Source organism: Anser cygnoides, chromosome 7 (genome assembly GCF_040182565.1).
Source record: "Anser cygnoides isolate HZ-2024a breed goose chromosome 7, Taihu_goose_T2T_genome, whole genome shotgun sequence".
NCBI classification, from domain to species: domain Eukaryota; kingdom Metazoa; phylum Chordata; class Aves; order Anseriformes; family Anatidae; genus Anser; species Anser cygnoides.
Window position 1 is genome coordinate 13,910,972 of NC_089879.1, and position 24,261 is coordinate 13,935,232.

The window sequence follows — 24,261 nt, forward strand, 5'->3', positions numbered from 1 at the left end:
AATTTCCAAGCCCTTTGAGCAGCAGAGGCCGTAAACAGGGGCTTTCTCATTCCCTCCTGGAGACTGAGAGCTTCTTGAGCACGCACAGCGCCAGTCCGGAGCCGTGCAGTCCACGTGGCAGTGGTGTTTCAGGAGCAGGGAACAGAACTGCTGGTGGGGCTGAGCTCCTTTCCTCTGCCCGTCCCCAGTGCTCACCTACCTGCTGATCACTTCACGCTTACCGTCTGAGAGATGCTGAGGCTCTGACAGCTTTACCACACGCGCTGTGTATTAAGACTATTTGTGATAAAGCCCTCTTGACAGCCCAGGCAATCCTAAGCGTTGCAGCTCCAAGAGTGAGGCTAAAATAAAGGCGACAAACTGCAGTCGGATGAACCTCACAGGACGAGTGACACACGGATGACCTGCTCCAGAGCCCAGGAACGCTGCGGCAGCCCACACAGACAAGAGTGGAAATGCTCCTTAAGGCTGTGACGTACCTGTGTGATAGTTTCTCTCCTCCTCCCCCAGGCTTCCCACTACAGAACAAACAGGCTTTGATTTAGCTGAGAGCAGTCGGGGGCTGAGAAACCAGACCACACGCCACACTCTGGGCACAAGAGGTGGTGGTGTCCGTACACAGTTTGCTTCTTCACTCAAGCCACACATTAAGCCATTCCTCACCCTTCACGTCTTCAGCTGAGACCCCCACATCCTCCCGCTGCTCTCTCCCAAACCCACCAGCAGTGAGTCTGACTGAAGAATACTCTCACCACGAGAAAGCCTCAGGCTGGCAAGCCACCAAGAAGAGGAAGCCAGCACAGCACTTACTCCCTCCAAAATTAACTTCCAGTAGAACGAGGCTGGAAAACACAGGTTGCCTAATCTTGGCAACCTCAGATTTTCAGTGGCAAAGATGAAATCTCATGATTTGAGAACAAAGACATCGTGTGAAGGCCTGCATGTCCATGGCTGGGTCTCTTGTGAAAGCAAGGGAAGGAAACCTTTAAGCTTCTTTTCGTTTCTTTCACCTTTTATTTGCCCTACCCTGTCTCTGCCCCAGCACCTAATGAATGGTGTTTGTTGCCAGATGCGTTGGTCAAAACGCCCCAGGCAGGTCTCAGTGACACTGGGTTTCTGTGTAAACACCGCTCTTAAAAGAGACCTCTGAAAAACAGCTCTGTATCCACAAACAGAAGAAACTGCCTTGAGGACATGGGTAAGGTTAAAGAAACTGCTCAGCTGCCGCTGTTGCAAGAGAAGCACCTGGGTAAAACAAAACCCGTAAAGACTGCTGGCTGAAACTCAACCAAGACAAACAGAAGAGGAAAAGCTTGGATGAACAAATCAGGGCTTCTGCTGCGCCATTCATCACGGATATTTAGCCCGCAACGATGAAACAGCACAGGAGTTTCGCTGAACAGCAACAGCAGAAACCTGCCATTTCTGCCTGGTTAAGGGATCCACGTTCAGAGCCCCAAGACTCTGAAAGCTTGGTGACTGCTTATTTTACCTGGAGTTAAGGAGCAAAGTCGGTGAAAGCAAGACAATAACAAGATTAGATCATGCTACTTGCCCCACCTAACACAAAACACCTCCTGAAGACCGTCTGTACCAGCGATCTAAGGTAATCATTACCGCAGAGAAGAAAGTCAGTCAATTGTTTTATACTTCTGTTACCAGAGACTCACACTTCATGCAGCAGGCACTTGGGTGGCAGTCCACTTGCTGACAGTAACGCTGCCGTGCCAGCAACAGGAAAAATGCCCTGACAGCAGTTTTCCAGAGGAAGGCATGTAACATGCACAGGGAGGAGTCGGGATTGAAGCATATGAGCACAGCAGACTATCAAGAGGGAAAAACACAAGACATTCAGCTAAAAAAAGTTTCCCTGGTAGTTAAAAAAGAAAAAAAAAAACACAAATCACTCAACTTACAACACTAACAAGGACATATATTGCACGCAGCGCTTGAAGAGGGGAACACAGTAATTCTTCTGCATCCCAACCCAGGCACACGTCACCCCCCAGAAGACCAGGGCTACGGTACTCTCAGCAGAAAAGCAGCTGTTCAAATAACACGAACAGCAGGACGGGGTTCTACTTCCACTCCCCCAAACGTGACACAAAACACAACGCACAGCACCGGGACGTGGGTGATGCTTACTCGTGCACTCTGTTGTCTCCGTACAAGTCGCTCAGCCCGAAGCTGACGTAGTGCCAGTGCTCAGGAACGTTCAGCGCTGGGTTTCCCACGTTTCTGTACATGCTAACGTAGTCCAGAGGATCAGGTCCCCCCAGCCTGCATTAAAAACAAAAAAGATTCTCAGGTAAATCAGCTTATTCAAGACAAGTGGGAAGTCTCCGCAGATTCTACAAGGGGCTGTAGATGGACCTGCCTTAAATCACAGCTAGCGATAAGATTAGCATGGCCTAGTTACCTCTGAAAAAATGAGGAGGAAGGTTGGGTTAAGTCCAGAAAGCATGGAGCACAGGAAGGCAACGTGCATGTGTGCAAAATACTGCAATGTTTTTAACATTAAAGCATGAAGACGTCTGGAAAATCGTATTAAAACTTCCACAAAACAAAGAAAACCAGAAAACTCTCCGAGTAAAGGAGCGATAGCTGTACCTGCTCTGCAAGCTCCTAATTCGGGCCAGAGGCACATACCTCACTGAAAAGAGCATCGCTGTTCCTCAAAGCGCAACTCCGAACATCCACGCTGTGAGGAAAGCAACCCAGAGCTCTGAGCGTAGCCACGGAAGTGGAGGAAAACAGCGGAGGAAAAACTGTCAATTCAGAAAATCAGCAGCAGCACCAAGTCACCTGGCCGGGAAGGCTCCGGAGGCAGAGCTCGGCGCACCAACCCGCACAGCTCTGAGCTGCCGTGGGGGGTTTGCAGCAGAAAGAAAAGACGAAGCAACAAGCGTGTCCCACACACACAAAACCTGCTCCCAAGCTGGGTTTAACACCACCGCAGATGTCAAACGACTCACATGGGAGCATGGGTGCTTTGACAAAAGGACAAACCCTTAAGCACCTCGCCCTCCGCCCTACATGCAAAGCCTTGAAGCCCCCGCAAGCGCAGGAGCACCCAGCACCAGCTCTGAGCCTGGAGGAACGCACACGGGACAGAAGAGCTCCGCCAGGGCTGCTGACACGGGCGCTGACCCAGTTTTGGGGACAGCTCTCGCCGCTCGGCTCGGGCGATCCTCCTGCCCACGGCCGCTGCTGCACAGTTCGACCTCGCACCGCCATCCCCCTGTCAGCGTCGGAGGAGTTTGTTAGGAAGAGCCCAACTTCAAAGCTACAGGTACAAATCTGTTGCGTTCTCTACTCGCGGAGCTCATTCAGGAGCAAGAAGCGTGGCCTCGGGGGGAAAAACGGGGTTCGCGTCCGCGCAGCACCTCTCCCTGCCTGGTGGTAAGCGCGCGCCGAAGTTTCTGGCCAAGGAACCCAAAGCGGGCAGAGAGGAAACAGCTCCACTGCGAGAAAAAAGACGGAAAATTCCCCGTGCGTTTCCCCTGAGAAGTCTTTAGGGGGTTGCTCAGAGGCAGGCGGGCTTCTCACAGCTACCCTCCGACAACGCTCCCAGCGGCCGCAGACCACAGGTCAGCGCTCCGGTTCTCCAGCTCTGGGCCTCGGTTCAGGACAGGCGACGGAAAACCAGCAGGCCAGCCTCGGTTCTGCCCTCCTCAAAGTCTATCACAGAACAAGGAGGCTGCAAATTTGCTTTTTCACCAGCAGCCTTAGGCCTCAAGGCATGGAAACACCCAGCCGTGTTTTAAAACCAAAAGCGAGCTCAGCGCACAGCCGCTACAAATATAGCCAGGAGCTCTTCCAAGAAGTCCCGATTGCAATCACGAACCTTCTCCCAAGACATGCAAATCGTGTTGAAAAGACAAAAAAAAAAAAGGCTCGTTCCACGAAAACGCCGCACATCCGAACCCCAAATCTCACAGGTAAGCGGCTCCGCAGATCCCCCAGCGCCACGAAGGAAATCCCTGCTCCGCTGGGCGAGCCCTTCGGCTCCCCGAACAACAAAACTCCTGCTAACCACGGAGGAGCTGCTGTGTATAATTACAAGCTGATTAGCGTTACAATATTTCTCCTAAGGCGGGGAACTTTGCTCGGCAGTTTCAAAAAAAGCCCGAAGTGCCAGCGCAAACAGGCCTTGGCAGCGCCGCCCGTGGGACCCACCGCCACCACCTCCTCCTGCGTCCGAGCCCCAGCTGCAGGGAAGCCCCGACCAACCCCTCGAGCAAACGAGAAGCCAGGTTCCTTCCCAAACGAGGGTCTCTGCCACCCTTCCTTACAAACCTGGGTACAAACAGGTGTAAAAATCTGATCAGACCAGCGCTGAAGTACCGCAGGACTGCCCCACGCGGCTGATTAGGAAATTATCTCAGCCCACCGTGCCAGTTTAAGTGATTTACCCAAAAAATCTAAGCAACAACAACTAGCAGGCATATTTCTTGCTAGAAGCTCATTAAAGACAGCACTTTGGGAGGCAACAGCAATAGCTCAGTCAGAGCAGAGCACAGGACGGATATTATTCTGCTGCCGCCCAGGACTCAGCTAGATAGAGACATGTTAAAATGAGCTGTAAATTTATTTTACAGTTATTAAGCTTTTACTAAACTTTTTCACGGTGCCGGACTAGGGACTGGTCAACGTCAGGCCCACCAGACACTCCAGGCAGACCTGACCGTGTTCCTTCGGTCCAGAAGAGAGGGCTGAGCAGCACGGCAAGGGCAAGAAGCAGAAGGGACTCCTCTTCCCACGGGGCTAGACACTTATCCCGACAGCCAAACATCCAAGTGCTTCCTTCGTGCCACTCTCCCACGTAAACAACTGCTGCGACTGGTGTCAGACACCGGGTCAGCAGAGAGGGGAAGAGGCAGCAGATTCCCAGCCCGTGGTAACACGTGGCTACATGAGGGCAGGAGAAGCTGGTTCGGTCCCCCGGGTTTACGGGCGCGCACAGCACGCACCGGGCTCAGAGGCTGGTGCAATCCCATTAATCCCAGCCATGCCCGCACCCCAAACTCCGGGTCAGAAGGCAGAGCCTGAGCCTCCTGCCCAGGAGAAGCAGCTCCAGCCCCCTGAGGAACTGCCCCACCGAGGGAAACGCGCTCCCCTTCCCCACGCCCTGCCCCAGCCAAGGCCCTCATCAGCCCCATCCCTCACTCCAGGTCACCCCAAAAACGCATCCCCCCACATCCCCGCTCTGCAGAGCTGCCTCTAGGCCCTGCCTCCGGCCCCCACACCTCCCTGACACCCAGCACGCGGCCCTGTGGCACCCCACGGCACCCCCGGACCTTCCTGGGCATCTCCCCGGGCCTCAGCCTGCAGCCCCCGGCCTCTCCCCTTGCTGCAACCCCCTGCAGCTCTCCCTGCTCCCCCAAACCCCTCAAAGCCCCCCTGCTCCCCCAAACCCCATTCCTGCCCCACCGCTCCCCCAAACCCCCCCAAGCTCTCCCTGCTCCCCCAAGCCCCTGCAGCCCAACTCCTTTCCTCAACACCCCTCTCGCCCCACAACTCCCCCCTCAAACCCCACTGTTCCCTCCACAACCCCACAGCTCCCCCAGACCCCACAGCTCCCTCCAGCCCCTCTGCTCCCCCAATACCCCTCTGTTGCCCCCCTAGACCCCACCACTCCCCTCTCAGACCCCAATATTGTCTCCCCAGACCCCAATATCCCCCCCCAGACCCCAATATCCCCCCCCAGACCCCCATATCCCCCCCCAGACCCCCGTATTCCCCCCCCAGACCCCCGTATTCCCCCCCCAGACCCCAGTGCCCCCCCCCGGGGCTCACCAGTACTTGAGGATGGCGGTGACCTGCAGCGGGTTGGGCTGCTCGGGGTACAGGCGGCGGCACTCGCCGTAGATCCCGTGCAGCCCCGGCGGGAAGAGCGACGGGAACGAGCCCGAGCCCGAGCCCGACCCGGAGCCCGGCCCTCCCGCGGGGGCACCCCCGCCAGGCCGCGCGCCCTCCATGGCGGCGCCGGCTGCTCCGGTTCCGCTCCGGTTCCGCTCCGCTTCCCGGCCCCGCTCCGCTTCCCGGCCCGGCCCGGCCCAAGCGGCGCTGCGCGGCGCGGCGCTGCGGGAGGAGGGGGGCGGGCCCCCGGCTGCCATGGCGACGGTGATTGACGGCGCGGCTCCGCCAATGGCGGCGCGCGGCGCGGAGGGCGGCCGCGCCTCTCCCCCCCCCCCCTCCCCCCCCCGCCGCGCCGCGCTGTGAGCGCGACCCCTGGTGGGGGGGGTGGGGGGGCTGTGAGGGGAGCTGGGGGGCTGGGATCCATGGGGTCTGGGGGGGCTGTGAGGGGAGCTGAGGGGCTGTGAGGGGAGATAGGGGGTCTTGGGGGGCTGTGAGGGGAGCTAGAGGGTCTGGGGGGTCTGTGAGGGGAGCTGGGGGGCTGTGAGGGGAGATAGGGGGTCTGGCGGGGCTGTGAGGGGAGCTGAGGGGCTGTGAGGAGAGATATAGGGTCTGGGGGGGCTGTGAGGGGATCTGGGGGGGCTGTGGGGAGAGCGGGGGGGGCTGTGAGGGGAGCTGGAGGGGTCTGAGGGGAGCTGGGGTGGCTGTGAGGGGATCTATGGGGTCTGGGGGGGCTGCGAGGGGAGTTGGGGGGGCCTGGGGGTGGCTGTGAGGAGCTAGGGGGGCTGTGAGGGGATCTATGAGGCGGGCAGGGGCCGGGGGGTCTGAGGGGGGCTGGGGGGTCTGTGAGGGGAGGTATGTATGGGGTCTCTGGGGAAGTTGTGAGTGGAGCTGGGGTCCTGTGAGGGGAACTATGGGGTCTGAGGGGAGCTGGGGGGAGATACGGGGACTGTGAGGGGAGCTGGGGGGCTTGTGGGGAAGCGAGCTGCTGTAGGGGGAGCCATAGGCTGGGATGGAGCCACAGGGGTGTACTGCAAGGAAAGTCCTGCGGCCGTGAGGGAAGGCAGCCCCCACAAGGCCCTTGGAGCAGCAGGATACTGGCTTCAGGGAAGAGGAAGGGGCAGCTGCAGGATGAGCCCTGAGGCTGGGGCAGGAGCCCTGGCAGGGGGGATACTGGGCAGAGGGCTGCCGTATGCCCTCTGCCACCCACTCAAGCCTCTGCAAATTTTCCCTAAAGAACTGAGGCTGTAAACTGCAGCTCAGCAGCTGCTTCTGTTGGACTTTGTCTGCTGCACGCCTTTCTGTATTTGTAGGTAGCACAGAGGCAGCTGAGAAGCGATGCAGAATGAGGGGGAGCCCCAAGGCTGTCTGATCGAGGATCTTAACCTGCACACTGCACGCTCTGAAGATGCGCACGCCTGCGGTCCCGCAGACCTCGTGTGTAAGCGTGAGCCGGCACATGCTCAGCACTCCCGCATGCTTTGGCGAGGGGAGCGTGCTGCTTTTCCATCAGCGTAGAGAAAACAAGGACTACCGAGTGCGGAGAGGTTAGGATGGGCACTGCTGCTTGTTGCATTTATTTAAATATTTGAGAATTTACTCTAAACATGCCTTTTATTGCAAAAATAAAGTAACTCACAATAAAATTGAGGCCGTGTCCAACCAAGCAGCTAGCAAGCAGACACCCAGATGCCTATCCACGAGGGAAGGAGGCAGCAGCTGTTCCAGAATCGCTGCACCCCACAACCAGCAGTGCCCCCCCGTGGCTCTGTGCCACCCCTTTTTCAGTCGGCCACAGCCCACCCCCCCCCTTATTTACAACTTTCCCGTACTACAACTCCCAGCATGCCCCGCTCCCGCCACGCCCTCCCGCCGCACCCCGCGGGGCCAGGACTACACTTCCCATCACACCCCGCGGCCGGAGGAATACATCACCCAGCCGGCCGCGCGCTTCCCTTCTGCGCATGCGCCGCCGCCGGCTGGGCTGTTGCTCCCTGACGGGTGGCTGCGGCGGCTGCTCGCCATGGAGTCCTACGACGTGATAGCGAACCAGCCCGTCGTGATAGACAACGTGAGTGCGGCCGGTGGCGCGCCCCGGGGCCGGGGGGAGCGGGGAGGGCCCGCCGGCGGCGATCCCTTTGTCATCGGGGGCGGCCGCGCCCCGCCCGCTGCCCCCCCTCCCCCCCCCCGGCCCGGCTGCCTCGGGCCCTCGCCCAGCGCTGCGTCCTGGCGGGGCGGGGCTATGGCGGCTCGGCGTCCCGCGATTGGCTGAGGCGGCTGCCTGTCACCCGGCGGAGGGTCGCTGCCCTTCGCCTGTGAGGAGCGGCCCCCACCGCCGCCGAGGTGCGTGCTGGCGGGGCGGGACGGAGCGCTCCCATTGGTTGGCGCGGCCGTCAGTCAGCGCCGTCACCTGCCGGAGCGGGGCTCCGCCCGCCCCGCCTCCTGCGCGGAGCGCCTGCTCTCATTGGCCGGCGGGGCTGTCCGTCAGGAGGGGCCGCGGCCCCGCCCGGCCCGCTTTGTGCCTTGGGGGACAATGGGGCCCGGCTCCCGGCGTGCTCCGCGGCGGGGCCTCGGCCGCGCTCCCGGCGTGCACCGGGCGCCGCCCCTCACACCGGGACCCCTCACACCGGGACCCCCGGGCCGGGACCGGGACCCCCACGCGTCTCAAATTCCTGTCACAAATTCCCCGCCCGGCCCCAGCCCCTCAGGGCTCTGCCCGGCCTGGGCCACGTTGGCCGTGGGGTGTGGCGGCCCTTATCGGCCGGTTGGGCCCGGCTCGCGGCGCTGCCCCTCAGCAGGCCCGCGGTGGTGGCTGGGCCTGGGGTGGGTCCCGGCCGTCACCTGTGGTGCTCCTGGGCTGCTTCTGAGCAGTTTGGGGTGGCCTCCTGAGGGAAAAGACGAAGGAAAGGGAGGAGGGAAGGGATGGGGAGGCTCGGAGGGAGCCTCCTCAGCTGAGTCACGCGTTGACGCCCCTCCCTTCTGGCCTCTCCTGTCAGCGATCCAGTTCTGCCGTTTCAGAGGGTCAGTGCTCGCGCTGCCTTCTCTGTACGTCATCTTAGTTTCTGCCGAATCCTTTCACCATATGCCATGTGCGTGTGCTAGCCGAGCACATCTCAACCCACCGCTTTTTTCACAATCTGAACGATTTATAGATCTCAGATCGAGTCAGTTTTTGCAACCTTTTCTTTATTATAGGCACCAGTTGCCTCTCTACAACCAGAGCTCTCCGATACACGTTGTTGTTGTTTCTTCCTCTGGAATCACAGCGGAGAGATTACTGGGGACTTAAAGGCAGGGCTTAGGTTGATTGTTCTTAGAAATGACTGGAGTAACATTGATCCTGCCGTGTTGCAGTGATTAGCTAGCCGCTAGTTCTTCCCAGGCACTGTGAGGACAAATTTGTTGTGATACAGTCACGTAATAGCAGCCTCTGCCTAACAGCAGCCTTTTTGTTACTTAGCACAACGATTGCTCGTTCCTCCCTGCTTCAGACCTGAAGAAGGGTTCGTGGTCAGAAACCGACTGTTTTGTCATTTTAACAGCTGCTTTTAAAAGCTAATTCTTACTCTTGCCTTTCTGATAAATGAGTTCCCTCCGTCCCCTCCCTGTATGAGCTGTGGAATGAAGCAGTTGTTGTGAGATCTGCCTTCAGTGCTCGCAGGCTGTCAGCTGATGAGCCCTGTGGTGACGTTGCATTTTTGGTGCTCTCGTGAGCTCAGGCAGGGTGGGAAGCAGAGCTGCACAGAAAGGTGGTGCCGCTCCTGCTGCCTCAGAGTTGCCGACAGCTTTGCAAGGCTGAACGCTGCCCTGCCCATGGATGTGCACCTGCGGGAGGACGGGGAGGGGGAGCTGAGGTACTGAGCTGGTCAACAAGCCAGACCCTCCCCGTCCCAGCCTGCCCCAGTATCCCGGTGTGTTCCAAAAGGATGTTCAGGTATGTGGCCACAGCCTCAACCACGACTTGTTTTCTGTGCCAAACAGTAAGCTCAGCTTCCCGATTCCAGCAGGGAGTTTTGTAGCGTACAGTGAGAGGCTGCAGTTGTACCCCTGCATGATCCGATACTCTGCCCTGTCCAGTAAGTCACTTCTAAAACACGTGTGACCCCCTCTTGCACTCCAGCAAGTTCTCCGTGGAATAAATGTCCCGGGAGCCCTGGTGGACAGAAGGCACGTGTTCGTAGACACCGTGGTTCAGCTGTGGCCTAGGCAAGCGCAAGTTCCTTGACCTTCATGGAATTGTCTCCTCTTTCATGTAAAGAGGACAAAATTTGGCTTTGTTGTCTGAGCAGGGGCATTTTAAACATCAGAGCTGTCAGTAAGGGCTGCCGTGTCTTTGGTGTGGCTTTGATCTTATAAAATGTGCATCTAATAAAATAGGTTTAAAATATGAGATGTGCATTCTCCGTAAAAAGTATTACATGGGAGATTGGCTTTTTGATTTCTATTTAAATTTGAGTCCGAAAGGCGTTGAGGTGGGTGAATCGATAACTGACTTTGGCCACAGAGCTAGCAGGAGAGGTATGTTCAGCCACCTCAAGATATTCATGATAATTTTCCATGAGATTATTTCACACATGAAGGCCAAGGAAGATGTGGTTCCTTTATTCTTTTATGTATTTATTTTTTTGCTCAGATAAAAAAAGAAAAGAAAACTGGCAAGGAGGATGAAAGCCCAGCCAGGATTGCTACTAGTGGAAGGATGTTAATTTGGAAATTCTTTTAAGTTTTAATAAATCGGAGGTTATAAAAGAAGGAGGATGCATGGTATTTTTTTCTTGTTTTTCCTTTTTTTTGTTTGTTTGAAACAAAGAGGAAAAACCTGCTCTTTATTTTAAACTTTCTTAACTGTCTAGGATTATTTCAATGCTTAAACCTTTTCCTCTGTCTCAAAATGAGACATAGGAGTCTCAAACTCATAGGAGTCTCAAAATGGGGTATAATAAATAGGTCTGCTCAGTACACACACAACTTCAGAGAAGTAAGAAGTTCTGAAGACAATTTGAATGGCCAGAAAGTGCTCTCAGGTCTCGGTAGTATGGAGACAGCAAACTCGCTTTGTGCCCAGGCGCTGGGAAGCACAACTCTGCTCCAGTCCCATCTTGCTGGCGCGTTCAAAACAAACCTTTGTCTGTAGCTCCAGCAAAGATCGCTGAGCTGCCGACACATTCAGCTAACTTTGAACTTCGGTATGTAAATCTTAAAATGCACAACTCGCTGGAAAGCTCACCAGGACGTGCGGGGTAGTTTCTGGCCTGGCATAAAGCAGTTTTCCCCCCCCCGTGTTAAAATAGGAACATCGTTGTTCTGAAACCGTTCCCCAGCAGCAGAGTGTCCTGGCAGGAAGATCGGTCATTAGCTAGAACAAAATATTCAGTAGGAAGGATATTCTGGTGGGGTTACCTTACTGCATTTGATTCAGGGATTTTTATTTGTTTATTGGTGTGGGTTTTTTTGTTGTTTTTTTTGCTACAGGGCTTGACGAAGGATGATGTTATTTCCCGGGTACAGAGTTTATAAGCTGGATAAGGAAAATCAAAATAGCGTTTGTTTTATTCCTGGCTTTGCTTTGAAGTGAGGGGCCAGGGGAGCGGCCGTCCGAGGGGATGGCATCTTAACACTTCGCGGGCTGCCTCGTCCCACCTGTGCCTGTGTGTGCAGGCGCTGGGAGATTTGCCAGGAGGCAGGAATTGTAGGATGCAGCCCTTCCACTTCTGCAGAACTAGATTTGTCCCCTTGGCAGGGCATCCCCCATATTCTTCTCTCGCAGATGCGTCCTGGCAAACCTGCCTCTAAGAGTTTTAAGGCAGGAGCAGCTGGCCCCCATGCAGGGCACACCAAGTGCACCGTGCAAAGCCCGACACCTTGTCTGAAACAGCCGGCAAAGGGAGCTTGGGAAAATCTGCTCCGTAGCGAAACTTGGGCGCTCCTGCGAGCTGCTCAGTGCCTCGAGATGTCGCTGGTTTGTGCGGGATGGGGTGTGTGTGGGGGGCGTCGGCACGGCCCCACGCTGGGTGCCTCTGGAGCCCACCCAGGGACAGAGCGGAGGGGCCAGGCGCCCAGCCCCAGCCCCCTGCCAGGGGCTTCCCGTGGGTGTTTCACCCACCCCGAGTGGGCTGCTCGGGCTGCCTCGAACGTCACAGAAGCTTTTGGGATTTGCTCCTTTTCGACTGCCATCCCTCATCTCATCTCCCTTGTCCCTTTTAAACAAGCCCCATCCTGTCAGCTGCTTTTCCTGCCTCCAGCCCTTCCTCTTGCAGGCTGACTGGCACCTTTGTCGTTTCCAGACCGCAGTCCCTTTTAGTTCCCAGTGTCTTTTCTGATCGGATTTCTGTGACCTGCCTCCTGAGCGCTAGCTAGCCTATCCCCCTCCTGAATTTCTTTCTCCTACTCTCTGCTCCAACTCGTTTCACACTGCCTACTCCCTTCTCTGACTTCATCTGCTCTCCCTTCATCTTCTCCAGATCCTCTCCCTCTGTAAGGCTTACAACCTTGATCCTACCCGGTTTAGCAGTGGCCCCCACAGCTGGCAGGGTTTGGTGGCCGTTGCACGGCTTTCTGAAGAGCTCTCCTCCACCCAGGGAGCATTTAAGATCGACAGCAAACTGCAGAGCTGGGATTCAGCCTCGCGCACCTCTAACACGCTGCAGAAGCAGTGGAATTGGTTAGAAAAACACCTGCACGGGGCGGTGTTCGGGCGTGCACCCGGAGCCACAGCAGGATGCTCCTGGAGCTTGTGCCCTGCGCGACGCCTCCCTGCCAGGAGGGTGCCGGGTTACTCCCCTCTAGCGGCCGAGCCGGTCTGCTGGCACCTTCCTGTGCCAGTCCTGCCCGCAGGATCCACGGGGAGCTTTATCCCTAGTGAAAAGGAGAGGATCTGGCAACGCTGATGTACTTTGCTGCTCTTTTAAAAGTTGGGAAGGTGACTGAGTGGTAAGCTGATGTATTTATCTGTTCCTCCCACAGGGCTCGGGTGTGATTAAAGCAGGTTTTGCAGGCGATCAAATACCGAAATACTGCTTCCCAAACTAGTAAGTACTCCTGTTCAGTTCTCAGTACCGTGAACCAATTCTTTGATATGTGGAGGGGAAGAGTGGTCTGGTTGTGTTACTGGGTAAATGAGTTAGGCACTTTTTGCCTGCTGTACGGAAGCGTCAGGGAGAGAAGATCTCTGCTGTAAAGCACTTGCAGGTTTGCAGGGGGGACATGGGACATGAAGGATGATCTGTCACTTCCTCAGGCTCAGCCCCCAAACCACTACAGCTTTGCAGGATTCTTTAGTCTTGAGACATTAGGTCGCCACCAAAAAGACGAAGTTGGGGCTGGAGGTGTGAATCCTTCTGCATTCCTTCGGTGTGTGGGCTGAAGTCTTCATTCCTGCCAAGCTTCCTTGGAGGTTTTCTGACAGCTTTACTGGAAGAAGGACTGCTGGATCAGGAACTTTGAATAGTCACTGGCTGTTATTTGGAACGGGGTGTTTTTTTAACGGATGTATTTGTTCTGACCAATGCAGACTCAGCTGTATGGTGAAATGGGGTATGGGACTATAAAGGTCTGACCTGAGGAGCCTGCCTGAGGTCGAGCAATATCGTGGGGGTCTGTCAGCTCAGGCCGCTGCTCAGTCTAGCTGTGTTTACCTCAGGCACTGTTGGAATCCTGAATCATCAGGTAAAGTGTGGCCAGACTCAACTGGCTCATGTCCTGTTACTTCAGAAGTGTCCACAGTCTGCTCCCTTCGCTTCTGATTCTGGGATTAGCTCACACAGAGCCAACCTGGGTCTGTCTGCACCTGGGAGTGCCCTCAGACTGTCATTGCTGTTAGAAAGCTCTGCCTGGGGCTGAGAGGAACAAAAGGTAGCAAATTGTTGGGCACACCTGAGTTGTCTCCTGAAGCATTTATACTTTTGCCTCTGTTGCAGTGTGGGGAGACCAAAGCACGTTCGTGTTATGGCTGGTGCTTTAGAAGGGGACATTTTCATTGGTCCGAAGGCAGAGGTAAGAAAGCCTGTGTTACTGCACTTCCCCATGTGCCTTGCTGTGCTGCTGTAGGAGCTGCAGCAGTCTCACTTGAAAGAGCTGGGGTTCCTTGGGAGCAGGGTAGGTCTGAAGAGCAGAACAGATTGTCGCTTTTAAGTGTGTCCAGTCTGAAGTTGGAACCTTCATGAAATTTTTGTGCCAACCTGCTGTCCACAGACCTTTTCCTCAGTCCCAGTTCATTTTCACAAGTCCTTCTGTTTCTCTCCTTTTTTCTAGGCTACTTTGTGGTCTGTATGGTTACATCCCCGTCTTCTTGACTGGGAACTTTAGAAATGGACCCTAGTGGGTTACCTTTTATCTCCCTGGTGTGGGCAAGAGGCTCTCGCTTTCCACAGTCGTGCCTTTGTCAGCAGGCAGTCGTTCTGGTCTCACGTTTCCCCTGAGCCCTCTGAACTACATTCTCCAGTATCACCCTGTTATGTTTTATATCGTGGCCGAGCTGGTAGAGCAAAAATAGCATTTGATAGGTGTCTGTACATTGGCTCGAAACCTGTTAGGATGGAATGCGCTCTGCAGACACCATGCGTTCCTGATCTGTGTAAAACAGCCTTGTTTAATCTTTGAGTATGCTTCTCTGGAAGAGATGTTTGTGATTAACGTTCAGTCTTCACCCTGTACACTGGAGATGTGTTGGTTTTCAGTGGAGTCGGAAATAAGCGAGTCTCTCAGGTGAATTTGTAGTCGTAATGCTCAGAAGTGAATTGTTTCAGCCGCCGACAGGTATGCTGGATTGTCGTTTCTGTTTGCTCAGGAGCACAGAGGTCTTCTCTCGATCCGATACCCGATGGAACACGGCATAGTGAAGGACTGGAATGACATGGAGCGCATCTGGCAGTATGTGTATTCAAAAGACCAGCTTCAGACGTTCTCAGAGGAGGTGAGATGTCTCGTTATGTGATGACACCAGAGTCTCTCCTTGCTGTGCATAACACCGGGAGGCTTTGAACTTCAGGAAGAACTTGGGACTCTTCCTTTGTTCTTTCTAAACTTACCTGTTGTTAAATTAAGCTCTTTCACCTCTCGGGAGATGCGAGAAATGTCCAAGAAGAATTCCTCCCCATATCTCATGTTCTGGCCTGACTGAAAATTTGACTTTCAACGTTTGTTGTTCGCACACTCTCTAATATATTCTGCTCTATGCCAAGTGCTCCTTACTTTTCCTGTTTTGCCTGTGCATCAGGCATACCCACTCAGCAGTGACATAATTTGAAGTGAGGAAGGAGAAAACCACAGTCGTGTGGTTTGGAAGGAGCTGACCAAAAATTATTAAATGACTGAGAGTAAGAGGTTGTGTAAGTGGAGAAAGAATATTTCTTCTGCTTACACATGCCAAGACCCATACGCCTTTACGCTTTCTTAGGGGCTGTGTTTTTTGGGCAGTCTGGCTGACTTTTGGTACAAAGGGTCACCTTGTTCATCCTTAATGAAAAAGGGTCACTCACAGGGCAGATTTCCTAAGATGTCTTCATAACTAGACCAGAGCCCTGCTGGTCCCCCAACCTAGTAGCGATTATTCACCGTCTAGCAGAGCTCACTACCTGAAGTTACTCCCTTCCACATGTCTTGTTCTACTCTTGGTTCCAAAAGGGAAACAATAAGCAGATTTTTTTTTGGGGGGAGCACGCATCTAGCTGCGTCCTGGTTATTTACAGCACAGCTTTTTTTCTTTACCAGCATCCTGTGCTGCTGACAGAAGCACCCCTAAACCCACGCAAGAACAGAGAACGTGCTGCTGAGGTGTTTTTCGAGACTTTCAACGTGCCGGCACTATTCATCTCCATGCAAGCTGTGCTCAGCCTGTACGTACCTCTCATCTTTGATTTGCGCTTGTGAAATGTTTCTTGAAATTTATTTTATTTGTTCCCCAAACCAAAAACAAACAAAAAACAGGGAAGACCACACAAATGTTTGACTTATCTCCTGTTTCAAGCATAAACTGAATTTAAATTTTAATTTCTGTAATAGAGTTCACAGGAATTGGATGAAATCTGATGAGAACTGGCTGTGGGGATTTTTTATTTTTTTTTAATAGCCTGTTTGTGTGACATCTCTGCTCTTAGAGTTGGGTCTGGTTGTGCTGCATGCTTGGGGCTCACCTTTAATTGCTCTTTTTGGCTCGATGGTTTGTCCCTTCACTAGGTATGCTACTGGGAGGACCACGGGGGTGGTGCTGGACTCCGGGGATGGCGTTACCCATGCGGTTCCCATTTACGAAGGCTTTGCCATGCCTCACTCCATCATGCGGATTGACATCGCTGGCCGCGATGTGTCCCGCTTCCTGCGCCTCTATCTCCGGAAGGAAGGCTACGACTTCCACACAACCTCAGAGTTTGAGATTGTCAAGACCATCAAGGAGGTGATGTACTGTCTGCTCCTGTGGTTATCCAGGAAGGGATTTCTGCCCCAGGGAAGTTGTGACTCTCTGAAATACAGCGGGAAGTGCCAGCCTACCTAGCTCTGAACCTCATTTCTTTTTCTACCTGAGGGAGAGCAGAGCCTCTAAGATGATTAAGGGACTGGAGCAACTCTCATGTGAGGAAATACTGAGAGGGCTGGGAATATTGAGCCTGGAGATGAGAAGGCTGGGAGGGTTTTGTCAATGTGTATAAATATCTGAAGGGAGGGAGCAGAGAAGACAGAGCCAGACTCACTTTCATTTCAGTGATGTTCAGGGACAGGACAGAAAGCACAAACTGAAACACAGTTTCTGAATGTAAAGGGATTTTATTTATTTATTTGTTTTAATGTGAGGGTGACCGAGCAGTGGCACAGGTTGCCCGGAGGGGTTGTAGAGTCTCCCGGATGTGATCCTGGGCAACCTGCTGTAGGTGACCATGCTGGAAATGGGAGCAGCTGGACAAGATGACCTCCAGAGGTCCCTTCCAACCTCAGCCATTGTGTGGTCTAAGATTTATAGCCCAGGTTGTGTCCAATCCCTGCCAAGGGGCTGTACACACTGAGGTGAAGACAGCTGGCGGTTCAGAGTATTTTCCATGTATCTGCACTGCAGTTTCTCAGGTCTGACACCTTTCACCAGTATTTCACTAGTATTACTCTTTAAGCTAAGACTGGAAAATCCGTAACAGGTAGGGATTACGAGTGGGATATTGCAAGTTGCTACTTCTTTCCCTCCCATGGAAAAAAATCCACTTGGCAGCATTCCTATTTACAAAGGCTTCCCTTTCAGTGGCAAATGCAGTGTTTGGTGGCCTTAAAGCTGTGCAGCAGTTTGGAAAGGCATGATTAAGATCCCTGGCAAAGCAGTTACCTTGCCTTCTGTTGTGTTTCGAGAGAAGAGGACAAAGGTGGGGCGGCGAAGAGCAGCTCTGAACTGGTGACTGCTCTGCTCGCAGCGGCTTCGTGGTACCGCCGTGCTCCCACAGCCAGGTTGCTCTCTGATTTCAGCAAGGCTTTGTGTGACAGGGGCTGCCTGCCATTCATGCCTTCGGTACCCAGGGCCAGTCCTCAGCTCAGTACCGCCCATGTCTGGCAGTTACTCTCATCCTGCGAGCCCCACCGACACAAGCTGCAGTTGCTGCAGGTGCAAGCAACACGTGCAGGTATGACAGTGTCTGTGCACCAGGAGTTGTAGAGATCAGGCGCCTGCAAGAGAAGGCTGTGCCTCACAAGCAGCCTGTTCTGACACACCAAGCATGCGTTGCAATGCGATTGTAGTGTCCTTACGGGACAGAGCAAGAAGCTGGTACTCTGCAGAATTATGCTTGTATCCTTTGTAAGTGGCCAGGGCTCCCTTTGCATCCTGGGTGACAGAGCTCTTAAAAGACATCGTGCAGGCTGTTAGATGCAACATCTTGTACCCGTGCAGTCTTTTCTCTGGACTTAGGGAAACAAAGCAGGGAAAAGTGAGCCAAGGCCTGCTCTGCCTACTGACTACCCTCACCAGTGAGACTGCTAAAGAGGAGCGGAAGCAGTCTGGTGTTCACTCTCTAACCTACACCTTTTGCCTTATTTTAAGATAAATTTTAATTGGGAAGTCGTAGCATATTTCTGGGATGTCAGAGCCTGGAACTTGCAGTGAGATTTCTGTGATACTGGTGCTGCTTGTGACTTGGTTTGCGAATTGGAGGGGTTGCTTTTGGCTTCTTGTGTTTGTAGCTTGCTTTCTTCTGGAGACATTTGGAAATTTAGTCTGAATGTACCGTGGGAAGTGCAAAGCTTAGATCCCAGACACGGGAGTTTCTCAGTCCCAAAAGCTGCTTGTGATCTATTGCAGTCTGTCTGAGTCAAGGTTTTTTTTTTAAGGGGAAAAATTAGGAAAAAAAAAAGTGGGATGTTAAACAGTTTATAAAAGAAATTACCTGAAAAAGGGTTTTCTGTGAGGGTGGCCAAAGAATGGAGCAGGTTGCCCAGAGGGGAGGCTGTAGGTTCTCCGTCTGTGGGGATAACTCCAGACGTGACTGGATGCAGCCTGCTCTAGCTGACTCTGCTAGAGGATTGGGGTCGGACTGGATGATCTCGAGGTCTCTTCCAACCTCAACTGTTCTGTGATTCTGTTTAGATGTTTGTTTGTTTTTAATCTCCAAATGATAACAATTTGGAAAAGCAAAGCTGATCTATAGAAGAAAAAAAAAAAAGGCTGCCGGAGCAGTTTGAAGAGTCAAAATATTTTGTTTCCTATAACTTAGAATGTAAGCGGACAACAGGCAGCGAGCCACGTAGACCATGTTAAGAAATTTTTACTATTGGCTAATAGTTATTTCCTCTGAAATGCGATAACAGATTTTGTTCATGCTCCTAATCTGTTGCTAAGTTACCTAAAGCCACCCTTGTATATGGTTAGTGTCACTGAAGGTGTTTCAGGTGCCTGTTCTGCTTTGCGGTACAATAGGTTGGAAGTGCTCTCACGTTAATTATCCCATCTGCAGCAGATGGAGATAACTTCTTAAGCAGTAAGAGAGGGATGAAAACAAAAGGTGAGCAGCAGCTAGAGCGATTGTGAGCAGCCTGAACGTCTCTTATTACATGGAGCCGAAGCATGAAGAGCAGATAAGGTATTTTTCCTGATGAGAACCCAAAAGGTCTTTTCCCCAACACAAAGTAGTGTTGAAATTGGTCTCTCCAAAGGGGTGCTTGGATTTTGATAGTTAAGGAACTTACCTTTTGTAGTCAGAAAAGTGTTTATAAAAAGTATTTGCATTTACCCTTCTCATCTCCTCCCTGACTCTGCTTCCTCTCTCAGCGTGCCTGCTACCTGTCAATAAACCCCCAGAAGGATGAGACTCTGGAGACTGAGAAGGCTCAGTACTACCTGCCAGATGGAAGCACGATTGAGGTTTGTGAGGACCACTGTCAGAAGATTCCTCCTGTGATGCACTGGCTTTCCAGAATAGCCTTCTGCCCACTGATGGGAAACTTAATGCAGTGTTGGGTGGGAGAGGGTAATTTTAAAAGAGCAGAACTCATCCCAGGCTGCTGACTGGGGCACTGGAGTTTTTAGGGGAAGAAAACGTTATTAGAAACCTCACTAATTCTTCTGGAAGTCCTGGGTAAGGACAAAGCATGGCCAGGGGGACTGAGAGCTGTTTGAGTGCATACCTGATCTATCAAATCTTTATGTGGATCAGGTATGAACTGTGGGTTGGTACCAGCTTACTGTAAATCCCACTGGGGTTTTGTACATGGCTTCTGTCCTGCCTAGAGCTGCAGAAACAATTGGTTTGAAGAGTGACTTGGGAATACTCCTCAAAAGATTGAGCCTTCTGTAGAATGGTTGAATGAGAAGAAATGCAGGTCTTACCCCAAGCACCAGGGGTGGATCTGCTCCCTTGTCCACCATTGACCTGCTGTATGGAGCTGAGCAAATGTTGCAAATTATTTTTATAGAGCTTTGATTTAGCAGCAATACAGGATTTATTGTTACTTTTATGGCAAATCACTAGACTGGATTGTGTGCTTCTTAACAGCACTTACTCATGAGCCAATTTAACACCACGATTCAGCAGAATTTACTACAATTGAAACAGCAACTTAAAGATTTGCAACAGCAGGTTTCTTTATCTCTTTCATCTGCAAAACAGAAATAGCACCTTTGCCAGAAGTAGTAGGTCAATGTGGTGGTCACTTGGGAGCTAACGATGCAGCACGAGTGTCCAAGAAACTCTTTCTCTGAAGTTTTGCCTAAGAGAGAAAGACCCAAACTTGAGACAGTGAACTGGGCCGCACTGCGCTCTCACTCTGTGCGACTTTCTCCCCTTGCAGATCGGCCCCGCCCGTTTTCGAGCCCCGGAGCTCTTGTTCCGGCCAGACCTGATAGGGGAGGAATGTGAAGGACTCCACGAGGTGCTCGTTTTTGCCATTCAAAAATCAGACATGGACCTGAGGCGAACGCTGTTCTCCAACATTGTGCTGTCTGGAGGCTCCACGCTTTTCAAAGGTTCCTGCTTCTCTTTCAGTGGGCTGCGCTATACATGATCCCTTTTCCTTCTCATGTGAAACTGGGAAGATAACCTAGATCACCCAGCTTGTCCTGTGGGATGAGGGCTGTGGGAACTCTGTTCTCTCTGGGGAGTTACTGTGACAAGCAGACCACAAATTCTCACTCTAATTTTCTGAGTCTTACTCAGAACCAGGGTGCATCTGGCCCCTATTAACTTACAGATATCCTCTGCCAGAACTTGTCCTCCCTTTATCCACAGGTAGACATCTCCAGATAGATCCTGTTTTTCCCATTCAAACCCTGTTCTGCTCTACAACGGGGCTGGATGCAGCTACTGAGGGACAGAGTCTGTTGTGGTAGTGTTTGAGGTCTGAGTGAGGCAAGATCCGGGTACTTCTCTGGCTGTGTTCTGTGCTTCTCCGAAGTGGTTTCTTTGTGAGATCTGGAGTGGGATGTTTAAATAGGACGGTGTAGGATATGGCCACATTGTTAGTAGATGGAACTTGGAATTTTGCTGAGGGATTCACACTACTTTGTTTTTGTCTTGTGCAGGCTTTGGTGATAGGCTCTTGAGCGAAGTGAAGAAACTAGCTCCGAAGGACGTCAAAATAAGGGTAGGAGCATTCTCTTGGGTGTTTGTCACATGCTCTGTGTGTTGTTCTGGGGCCTTTGTCTTCTTGAAAGAACTGTGCTAAAAATGCTGCTGCCACGTGGTGCAAACCAGCAACAGCTTTCCTGGAGACAGCCCAACAGTATCTGCTATCGTGATGAAAACCTGTGTGGTTTCATCAGAGAAGGTAGCTCCTCTGACAGCATGCCTGTCTAGGATCCTGGGCATGGTTCTGTGGGGGACCTGCTGGGTGCCTTTATGGTGGGAGAGGTCGTACCTGTGTGTGTCAGCTGTGGGGAGGGCAGTGTGCCAGGAGGAGCAGGCTGGAGCATGGAAAAGTACTGACTGATTCTCTGCTTCTCCTAGATATCAGCTCCTCAGGAGAGATTGTATTCCACGTGGATCGGGTACGTACTGCATGCTGCTGGGTCTTCCTGTGGGATGAGGGCAGGGGAATCGCTGTCTGTTGGCTCTCATACCACTGTCCCTCCTGCTGCTGTGTCTTGGAAGGGTGTCATTGCTCCGCCACGTGATACTCAGCCTGGTTCCTGAGCCTGTCTCCATCCATGCTGCCAGCCCCTTAGCCCTTTGCATCTTTAAGGCTCCTGCAAGTCCTGTTAATTTTCCTTGTTGTCTTAGCCAGTCCAGTTCTGCCAAAGCTGAACAAGCTCGTTGGTAGTAAATGCCTTCAGGCAGAGGCTCTAGGTGCATTTTCCCTCTTATGTATATCTCTGCCGATTGGGAGAACTAAACTCAGCTCCAGAATCCAAGGCAGTGAGACCAGATCCCACGTGAAGAGGGCTGGTGTTTGCAGCAGCGTCACTGCGTTGTTTGGGGGGTGGCTGGTGCCAGACTCTGTGGTGCCAGCACATTTGAGGCTAACGGGAGAGGAGGTGACCGTTCAGAGAGCATTTCTGTTGTAGGAAACCAGGAGCCTTGGCACCTTTCTCCAGCGTGGAAGTGTTGTGCCATAGAAAGAGCTCCTCTCAGCAGAGATGCAGTGGGAGTGCCCCCGTTTTCCTGTAATACATAACATGTCTGTCTCTCCCCAGTGGCTCTATTCTGGCCTCACTGGACACCTTTAAGAAAATGTGGGTTTCGAAAAAGGAATATGAAGAAGACGGAGCTCGTGCCATCCACCGAAAAACCTTCTAGCCCTGGGACCTGTCCTCAGTCTCCTCCGAAGACTCACTTCAGTTCTAAACTCGCTTTTCTGAGTCCGAGTGTCTGAGAGCTGCCTGTATGTGTGTGTGTGCGCCAGCATGCCCCGATGTCACTGAGCAAAGACGACAGCAGCAGGAGGGTTGTATTAATACTAACTTCATATTTTTTTTATTTTTGTTGTTTTTTTTAATGGAAAGGAGAAAATACCAGTCTGAATTTCTCCAGAACGGCCCATTCCTTTTTCATTTCAGTCCCTTAGTTCCTGTGTTATGATCACATTTGCCACTGTAAAATGAGCAAGCGAAAACAAAGGGAACAGCTTAGAATCTGCCTAGCAAGCCAGAAGGGAGCCAACCACTGCAAACTGCTCACGCAGGCTTTAGTCAGCCTGACTGCAATGCCTGGATCGTCTGGAAATACACACCTGAGGCCCCGTAGCTACTTTCTTAGTTAGTCTGCAGCGTCTTCAACATCAGTAGGTTTTTGAAGTTGTTTTTAATATATTTTTTTAATTAAGAGAAAGCACATTCTCAACAGTTAAGCCCGTTTGCCCCCACTGTTTTTGGTGTGTATGGGGTGTGTGTGTGTGTGTGGCTGGGTGGAACTTCTCAGACTGATGTGTGGGTCGGTGCCACAGCTGGAGAGGTCGGTGATAGGACTTAGTTCATATTGCATGGAGTAGAACAAAGCAATCTCTAATCAGCTTTCATTATACTAGACGGTTACTCTCTCATTCCTTGTTTTAAATAACTTTTCTCCTCTGGAAGCAAGTGCCCCAGAGTGGGGGTGAAGGCACTTGTGTGTTCCCCCTCAACCTGCCAAGATTTACAGTACTGAGCGCTCACGTTCTTTCTCTGTAAGAGTTGAGGCTGTTTTCCTCCTCCCTGCCACGTCAGGGCGAAGGGAGCGTGCGTTTTCAGCCAGGCATAACTTGTGTACTATATCCACTTGGGGGCAAAACAATAGTTGGAAAGGTGCGTTGTAATGTAAGAATTGTTTTATTTATTGAAATGTCTGAGTATATCTCAAATACTGACCGCAGCACCTGGGAATCTTGCTTTGGGTCTTCCTTGAACACCTGTTGCCCAGTTGTCTGTTGTTTGATGTTAACACTGTTTACAGCACACACGCTTCGCAAAATAACCAGCCAGCCCTGCATCGCCACTCGGTAACTGTTCTTTAGGGAGCCTCGCTGTTCTCTGTGGATGCGCTAAAGGAGAGGACAATAAATCACATCAGTACGTTGGTGGGAGCAGCGGGTTTGGGAGCAGCAAGCTGTCGTGGGGGCTGTGTTCTGCTGTACTCTTGTGCTGCTTAGGCCTTTCTGCTCAGCTGCTGGCTGTTCTTCTCTAGAACACCTTCCTCCCTCCTGCAGCGCTGGGAGGGCCCAGAGGCCGGCTTGTGTGGGGGTGTGGCACTGTTCCCCTTGGTTCTGTTGGTGCTCTTCATTTCTTTCACCGCTGATTTTCTGTATTACCCGGCATTCGCAGTGGGCCTGGAGTTGTTTGGTGGCACTTCCTCCCTGTTCCCCTCCTTTCCGTTCGTTTCCACGCATCACCTTGGGGTCACTCCCTCGCCAGAGCTGAGAAGGGGCAGGAGCCGGAGGGTTGCAACGGCCCCGCTGCAGAGGCTGGGCAGGAGCTGGCGTGTTGTCCCAGCTGACGTGAATGTAAGCAAGCAGCACGCTGCCCTAGCACAAAGAGTGTTCCCCGGGATCCGGGAGGCTGGAGGTAGGCAGGTTGGGTGGTGTGTTCCCAGCTGAGGCCGTGTTGCTTGTTCTCCTACCCCTAGCAGAACAGATCGTGGTTTTCAGCAAGAACCCGTCGGGTAGAGAAGAGCTGTCACTGCTCAGCCTCCTTCTGCCAGAAAATAAGCTGCGTTCTTGCTGGTCTGTTGTAACTGTGCAGAGGGGAGGAAGCAAACCCCTCTGCTCACCTACCACGTGCCCCAGGCAGTGCCAGTGATCTCTTCCTCCCCTCCCCAGCCCCTCTGCTGGCCTTGCAGAAGCAGCAGTGCTCCGTTTTGTAAACTGCAGTGACCGGACAGAAAGGTGCCGTCTCCAATCTAGCATTTGTTTGATCTGCCTGACTGTTCCCTCGCACACTGTCCAAACCATGTTGCCTGGTGGTGCCCAGCGTACTTAAATAAAGTCATTCATATACAAACCTCAAGCTTCCTGGCCTCATCTTCCCACGCT

The 24,261-nt window shown here is 52.7% G+C and overlaps 2 protein-coding genes across 3 annotated transcripts in view; one reads left to right on the plus strand and one right to left on the minus strand.

Annotated features, from left to right (window-relative positions):
* SUFU (SUFU negative regulator of hedgehog signaling) overlaps nucleotides 1–6,106 on the minus strand; it is an 89,700-nt gene extending 83,594 nt beyond the window's left edge. Inside the window, exons 1-2 of one of the 2 annotated variants that reach the window (XM_067000297.1) lie at nucleotides 5,800–6,106; nucleotides 2,146–2,280 (exon numbers count right to left, since the gene is read on the minus strand). In XM_067000297.1, the coding sequence (XP_066856398.1) occupies nucleotides 2,146–2,280; nucleotides 5,800–5,981 (317 nt within the window). In that variant the 5' untranslated portion in view covers nucleotides 5,982–6,106. The remainder of the gene's footprint in view (nucleotides 1–2,145; nucleotides 2,281–5,799) is intronic. The other variant, XM_067000298.1, reaches the window with a different exon arrangement.
* A 1,667-nt stretch (nucleotides 6,107–7,773) lies between these two features.
* ACTR1A (actin related protein 1A) lies at nucleotides 7,774–24,229 on the plus strand. The gene is made up of 11 exons (XM_048060709.2): nucleotides 7,774–7,930; nucleotides 12,823–12,887; nucleotides 13,776–13,851; nucleotides 14,645–14,770; nucleotides 15,568–15,692; nucleotides 16,033–16,249; nucleotides 19,094–19,186; nucleotides 20,113–20,287; nucleotides 20,843–20,904; nucleotides 21,267–21,307; nucleotides 21,953–24,229. Exons 1-11 carry the CDS (start codon nucleotides 7,883–7,885, stop codon nucleotides 22,053–22,055), a joined length of 1,131 nt encoding a protein of 376 aa, XP_047916666.1. The 5' UTR covers nucleotides 7,774–7,882; the 3' UTR covers nucleotides 22,056–24,229.
* Nucleotides 24,230–24,261: the final 32 nt, after the last annotated feature.